Below are 6,856 nucleotides of genomic sequence, written 5' to 3'. Positions count from 1 at the left end.
CATTATTGTTTTAATCCTCTTACCAGCAGTCATTTTAAGACATTTTTTTGGAGGGTGAAATGGCGTCTTGTCTACCCAATCCTAACCTAAATCCCTCGGGGCCGGGGAGCTGCTGGAGGCAGCGGTGAAGCCCAGCCTGCATCTCTCCATCTCAGCTGCATTCCCACCAAACATGCAGTCACACCGAGGCAGGAGGAAAATAAAATTAAAGCACGGCATTAACCTGAGAGTCACCGAGCACAAGACTAGAACAGGCCAGCACTATTTGCATATCATTTAATTAAGACACGTGTAACACACCTTTTTTGGGGCTGAATTCAGGCAATGAATGAGTTGATGTTTCCTTTTAAAAAGATCAGAATTTTTAGAGACACTGAAGATCTGATGAAGCAGATATTTACTTCATTTACAGATATTTTTTCTCACAGAAAAAATAGTTTTCAGACACTTGTAATAGTTGTTCAGACCTAAAATCAATCCAAAATATATTAGCATATAACCCACAAATGCCATTTTAGTGTTTATTAGTCATTTAGGCCAATGATAATATGAATGAGGGTAAATCAATTTTAAACTACTGTGGTTAAAAGAAGATATCTATAACTTTTAGTTAAAAATTTGTAAGGAAGATATTCATAAAAGAAAAAAACACAAGTGCAGTCTGCCCTTTGTAGCTCCTATTGATCAAGATTTGTTCAGATAAACTGTGAGATATTAAAAATATCAAAGAAATAACATCCTTATTAACTGGGAATAGTTTAAAATGCATCTGGTCGTGCTGAGATTCACTTAAATCAGTTTTAAGATATTAAAGATAATTTGCTGTTTAGGTGGAACTTCTCCTTTAAGGTCAGTTTGCATCCTCAGTAAAAACAAAACAAACATTATCACCTTCAAGAATAACAACAGGGAGCTTAATAAGAACAATTAGAGGAATAACTGTCGAATTGGCAGAAAAATTATTTCCCACAAAATAAATAAATAATAATAATAATAATAATAATAATAATAATAATAATAATAATAATAATAATAATAATAATAAAACTATACAAAACTGTTTTTTATTTCTACCAAAACGAGGCGAGCGGCTGCACAAAAGTCGGCACCTCGGACTCAGAAAAAAATCATGTGTGAAGTGAGGAGCGGTGACGGAGGAGGGCGGAGGCGCTGTGGTGGAGGAGAGCGACGTGATTGGCACAGAGAAGGAGCGTGTGAGCGCTCCGGTGACCCCACCCGGAGCGCTTTAAAGGCCGGTAGATGGCAGCTCAGCATCCTCCCACATCCACAGAGGGGCGAGCCGGAGGACGGAGCGGAGCGAGCGGGATACTCTCAGGATATTCAAGTGCATGAGAGATAATGAACAGCCGCCAGCGGATTTTAGAGAAGGAGGTTTGAAAGGAAAGTACTCGGCTGGAGATATTTCGCTTCAGACACGCGCAGAGAGAAGAGAGGTGAGAAGTTTGCTCGAGCCAAGTTGGACCATTCATTTGTTCTGTAGCGGAGCCGAAGTTGTGTTTTTTTTTTTTAATTGTAAAGTCCTTTCACCTGAATTTCTGTGTTTGTTATCATACAGTTTTATGTCTTCCAAACTCGTCGAAGTTTTGGACTAAATCAGTTAAAAGTGCAGCCCATCAACTTTCCGGGGTCCCTGCAGCGCAGTGATGCAGCAGCTTAGTGACAGTGCGAGTGTCTTCTGTAAGTCTGCAGAAACACTGACAGCTACAGACGGTAAATTACACCGGGGTCCGTGACAAGTAGTTCTACATATTCTTCTTTTGGCTAGTTGTTTAATAAAGAATTAACGAAGCTCCTTCAGGTTGCGTTTGTTCATCCACTGCAGGTTAAGTACCGCCATTCATTTCCTGTGTCGTTCAAGTTTGTGAACGCTGCTGAATTGATGCCACGCAAACGGAGCTCCGGCCCCAAGGCAATCTTTAGTAGCTGCTGCATAAGTCATAAATCCACGGCAATTAGCATAATTAGGCTTAGATCAGCGCCCGAGGCTGTGTGACATTGTCCTGAAGAGAAGAGCGTTATGCGGAATTTCTAATCTGCAGATTTAAAAAAAAAAATCGAACAGATTACACGAATGCTGCCAGAGGCTGGTTTGGTGAAATAGTGCAATGAAATACACACATTAAAATAAATACAATTTAAAAAAAAAAAAAAGTTATTGCATCAGTCACACATTTTGATCACACACACACACACACACACACAGGCCGGGCCATCCTTCACGTGTCGGGCCTGGTGATAAATTAATAGCCTTGTATAGTTGGAGCCTATTTGCACCCACATTAGACAGGACCCCATGCATATTTCACCGAAGACCTGTCACACATCTCAGTCAGCCTCCAGGCGTCTCAAACTGACCTGGGACCCGCCACAGATTGAAATAAACGGCCCCCCGCTCGAGTCAAACTCTCAGGGAGCAAAATAAATATTTGGTCGCACCTGCTGTCAGTCCAGCCTGCGGAGCTTCAACCGCGTTTCGGCGCATAGAGCGCGCAAAGGAAATGTCCTCAATTAAACCCCCCCAGACTGAACATTTAGTGTGATTGTAAATGATAGAATAAAACAACGACAGGGTCAGAATTAATTTCAATGGCCTATTTTGTTTTGTGATGATGAGACAAAAATCAGTATCGTTTTATACCTGCCCTTTAATATGTTAGCTATTATTATTATTATTGTTAATATTATTATTATTATTGTTAATATTGAATATTATTATCATTATTATTATTATACATTTTGGAAATTTTGTTCATCAAAATTTTGGACCCCGATGAATAAAGTAGATACTCCGGATTTAATGTTTGCGATCAAGAAAGGGCCACAAAATAGTGTCATGATGCAAAAAAGAAGTAAGTTAAAATACAAAATTATTTTGTATTTTAACTGTTGGGGTTTTTTTTTTTTACATTTTATTTTTCGTTTTTGTGGAATCTGACAAATAATTTGCTTTTTTCTGCACACCTCCGTTCACTCAAAGGATTCAGTTTTGCGCTGCAGGTTCAGAAATCAAGATCACTTTTTCTCAAAACATCGATCAAATGGGAACTATAAATGTTACTGTGCATTTAAAGTTTCAAAGCAAGATGTTTTTGTTTCATTTATATGTTGTTGTTGTTTTTTTTTCTTTTCTGGTCGGTTTTAATGCCGCTCGAGGGCAAACGCTCCCGTCCAAGAAACAGCTTCCTAAAATATTCCGTTTCGTTTTGCCTGAATGTAACTGAATCTACCAACAAATGAAAATGTCTCAGCTTCTCAGTCTCTTTGAAATCAGTAGTTATCATACTTAGTTATATGCTGAGTTATTCTTTGATAGATGGAATTATTTTCCCTTTGGAGCGCAGTCTCTAATGCTTGTACTTTACCTGTTGCCATTTCAATTGGCCAGGATGCGGCAAACGCTTCAATAAGACGCACTGTAATGTTTCTAATTGCTTGAAAACAGGCTGTTTTTTCAGTACGGAGGCCTGACACTGACACAGCTCGTCTCTCTCTGCAGACAGCTCGCCGGTCATGCAGCACTACGGGGTGAACGGCTACTCTCTCCACGCCATGAATTCACTGAGTGCCATGTACAACCTTCACCAGCAGGCGGCGCAACAGGCCCAGCACGCGCCTGACTACAGGCCCTCAGTGCACGCCCTCACTCTTGCAGAGAGACTGGCTGGTAAGAATCAGTTGCTCATTTTGTTGTTCAGTGTTTCTCTATCAGCTGTACATAAACACAGATTCAATGCGTGTTGATCTCCGGATGCCAAAATGACCTTTGACCCGTCCTTCAATTAAACTGGTCGTGTTTCTTGTTTCTCAACGGCTGCACATTTCAAGACATTATCCTTGAGGCCCGGTATGGCTCCCAGCACCGAAAGCAGCGGCGCAGTCGGACAGCCTTCACCGCCCAGCAGCTGGAGGCCCTGGAGAAAACTTTCCAGAAGACCCACTACCCTGATGTGGTGATGCGTGAACGCCTGGCCATGTGCACCAACCTTCCTGAGGCACGCGTTCAGGTAAAAACCCTCAGAATGTGTTGATCTTGTGTGCTCTTGGCCTATTTCACTGTGAGATGCTTGGTCTAAAGGCTAAATGGGGAACTTAAAGGCAATGTTGTGCCGTTAAAAGTGATAACAGGTGGATGAGGGGGTGAAAAATGTTAAGACAAGTCAGTCATTTGCTGTGGCTTAATGTTAGTCCTCGACCCAAACACTGATCTCTGCATCCATCCATCCTCCAGGTCTGGTTCAAGAACCGCCGGGCCAAGTTTCGCAAGAAGCAGCGCAGCCTGCAAAAGGAGCAGCTCCAGAAACAGAAGGAGGCGTCCGGAGCTGCAGAGGGCTCTACAGAGGACTCCAAGACTGACCTCACCAACACCACCACCACCACCACCACCACCACCACCCTGGTTCCTGAGGCCCACACTCCTCCGCCCCCCTCCTCCTCCTCATCCTGTCACTCGGAGACGGAGAGGCTGGCGGCCGCACGGCCCCAGCCAGGAGAGATGAGCGTGGAAGTCAACGTCACCTCCCCGGAGCCGTCAGACAGCGAGTCAGCAGTGGAAGATAATGCTGACAGAGAGGAGGACGAAATGAGAGGAGAGACGAGGTTGAAGATCAGGGAGGAGACGCAGGGGGAGGGCGGAATGCAGCCAGGAAGCAGCTCACCATCCGGCAAACGGCTGAGCCCCACATCAGGTAAAAACATCTCCGTCTAATGAGAGCAGCTACTTTTTCTTTAATCGTATGTCAGATATAAGAATCTAATCACATTCACGTAGATATTGTATCTGAATTGATTTCTAAATGCCAAACAAAAGCACTTGATTTACAGAATAAACGCACACTGAAGTCCTCCTTCTCTCCTCCTGTCTCTCAGACTCTCCCCTGAGCTCCCCCGCCTTGCCGTCCTCCAGCAGCACGACCAGCGGTTTGGCGCAAAGCAACTCCTACGCCTCGTCTCCTCTCAGCCTCTTCCGGCTGCAGGAGCAGTTTCGGCAGCACATGGCGGCCACCAACAACCTGGTGCACTACCCGTCCTTTGACATGGGCACGCCATCCTCCCTGCCCTACCTGGGCATGAACGTCAACATGCCGTCCCCACTGAGCTCACTGCCCTGCCAGTCCTACTACCAGACCCTGTCACAGGCCCAGCAGGTATGGAACAGCCCGCTGCTGCAGGCGGCGCCAGGCAGCCTCCCTGGGAGCCTCAACAGCAAGACCACCAGCATTGAGAACCTCCGTCTGAGGGCCAAGCAGCATGCAGCATCGCTGGGATTGGACACGCTCCCCAACTGAAGCTCGGGCTGCTCAGTCTATGTGTTCGCCCTCTAGTCAGGGCTGTACCTATGAATTATGGACCCTGTCAACAGGTGGTGACTCTGGGCCCCCCCCCCCCCTTCACTTTCCTCTTGACCTCTCACCACTGTCAGCAACTATGTGTATCCTCTCAAAAGTCATCTCCATCCAAATTTGTGCTTGTTTCATGTAATTGAACTGAACTGCTGAGAATGTTTTGTTTGCAGTTTTCTAAATTTCAAATAAATCCCGTTTAAAAAGCAGAGCAGTGTGACAAACAGTAGAAACAACATACTTTTCAGGCACATATGAAGACCACAAAATGTGTTTGAGAGCAGGCACTTCACTTTGGGGCCCTGGGACGTCGACACGTTTCCCTCTTCGCCTCATCGTCATCATACAGGCATGCGGTGCACCGCTGGGAGCACACCAGAACATGAAGAGCACCTTTGCTGGACAGAAAATAAGATTATAACAAGAACTTAATGGACTTATGAAAAATACCCACCTAAATACCCACCTGGACTGCAGCTGTGACTGAACTGTGCTTTTTGCCTGTGGATCCTTGCTTGTATTCGACTCTCCTCAGTCATAGGCCAAAGCTAAGCGCTAGCTCCGCACTACGATTTCAGCCTCCTCTCTGAAGTCAGGGCAAAAAGTCTTGAGCCTCACAGCTGTCAGTCTCAGTCCAGGACAGATATAATTCAACCCCTGAACGTGAACTATGCATGCATGCACCCCTCTGAAGCATGGCTTACAGCCGCAAGACACAAAATGAAGTCACATCAGGTCTGATATCAGAAATAGAGTTCAGATCACTCAGTATAATCCCCCATTCAGCTGTATTTTTTTTGTAGATGCCACATGACCTTGTTTAAAGTTACAGCACTCAGCTCTGCCCGCAAGAATCCATTGAGCGTTGTAAATATCACTCAGTGTTCGCCTCCATCTGCCTGGCTAAAGAGTAACTCCACGTCTCCTTTTGTGTGAAGGATTCGAGAGGAAACGCTTATTTTTTAATTGTGGCTTTAAGCAAAGGACCTACAGCAGAAATGAAATGAGAGGAGAAGCTGCAGAGGAGGCACAGTGACAAATAAATATGAACCCGGTCGACATTTTTGTTCACTCGGGTGCAAGACTGAACTCAACAGAGTCACCGGAAAGGCGCACGGGCCCATTCTCCATGTATTATATCTCTGTAGACTCAAGACATGTATTTCTCAATTGTTTAAAATGTGAGTAATTTATCTGTTTAATGCAAGGGAATAAATCACACCTAAGAATGACTCGTGTTGTCAGTGTCGTCGGTCGGAAATATAAGATGAAATTCTTTGGTTGTACTGACTCACATTGCCTCATTTTGGCCATTTTCCAAAGCAAAGAAGGAGCTTTAATGTGAAACAATGACTTAAGGAATCACCTGTTACTAATAATGTAAGAATATAACAAATAGGAGCCAAAATTTCTTGTACAAAAGTCCTACATTTAGATATATGAGGCTGAATTGAGGAACTTTGTTTGAATATCATGAAAAAAAAAAATCCTGTTTT

At 44.2% G+C, this 6,856-nt stretch overlaps 1 protein-coding gene across 1 annotated transcript; it reads left to right on the top strand.

The window, feature by feature from the left end:
* The first annotated feature begins 1,273 nt into the window (after positions 1 to 1,273).
* LOC143314821 (diencephalon/mesencephalon homeobox protein 1-B-like) lies at positions 1,274 to 6,592 on the top strand. The gene is made up of 5 exons (XM_076722034.1): positions 1,274 to 1,454; positions 3,518 to 3,685; positions 3,847 to 4,025; positions 4,250 to 4,706; positions 4,888 to 6,592. Exons 2-5 carry the CDS (start codon positions 3,532 to 3,534, stop codon positions 5,304 to 5,306), a joined length of 1,209 nt encoding a protein of 402 aa, XP_076578149.1. The 5' UTR covers positions 1,274 to 1,454; positions 3,518 to 3,531; the 3' UTR covers positions 5,307 to 6,592.
* The last annotated feature ends 264 nt before the right edge of the window (positions 6,593 to 6,856 follow it).

Source organism: Chaetodon auriga, chromosome 3, assembly GCF_051107435.1.
Source record: "Chaetodon auriga isolate fChaAug3 chromosome 3, fChaAug3.hap1, whole genome shotgun sequence".
NCBI lineage: Eukaryota > Metazoa > Chordata > Actinopteri > Chaetodontiformes > Chaetodontidae > Chaetodon > Chaetodon auriga.
The sequence above is the reverse complement of the archived record's forward strand: the minus strand, read 5'-3'. Positions and strand labels throughout refer to the sequence as shown.

Excerpts from the sequence above, each read along its gene's own strand:
- LOC143314821 (XM_076722034.1), top strand. The coding sequence starts at position 3,532 with ATGCAGCACTACGGGGTGAACGGCTACTCTCTCCACGCCATGAATTCA. Across the intron at positions 3,686-3,846 it reads TCTTGCAGAGAGACTGGCTG|ACATTATCCTTGAGGCCCGG; the intron begins GTAAGAATCAGT and ends GCACATTTCAAG. Across the intron at positions 4,707-4,887 it reads ACGGCTGAGCCCCACATCAG|ACTCTCCCCTGAGCTCCCCC; the intron begins GTAAAAACATCT and ends CCTGTCTCTCAG.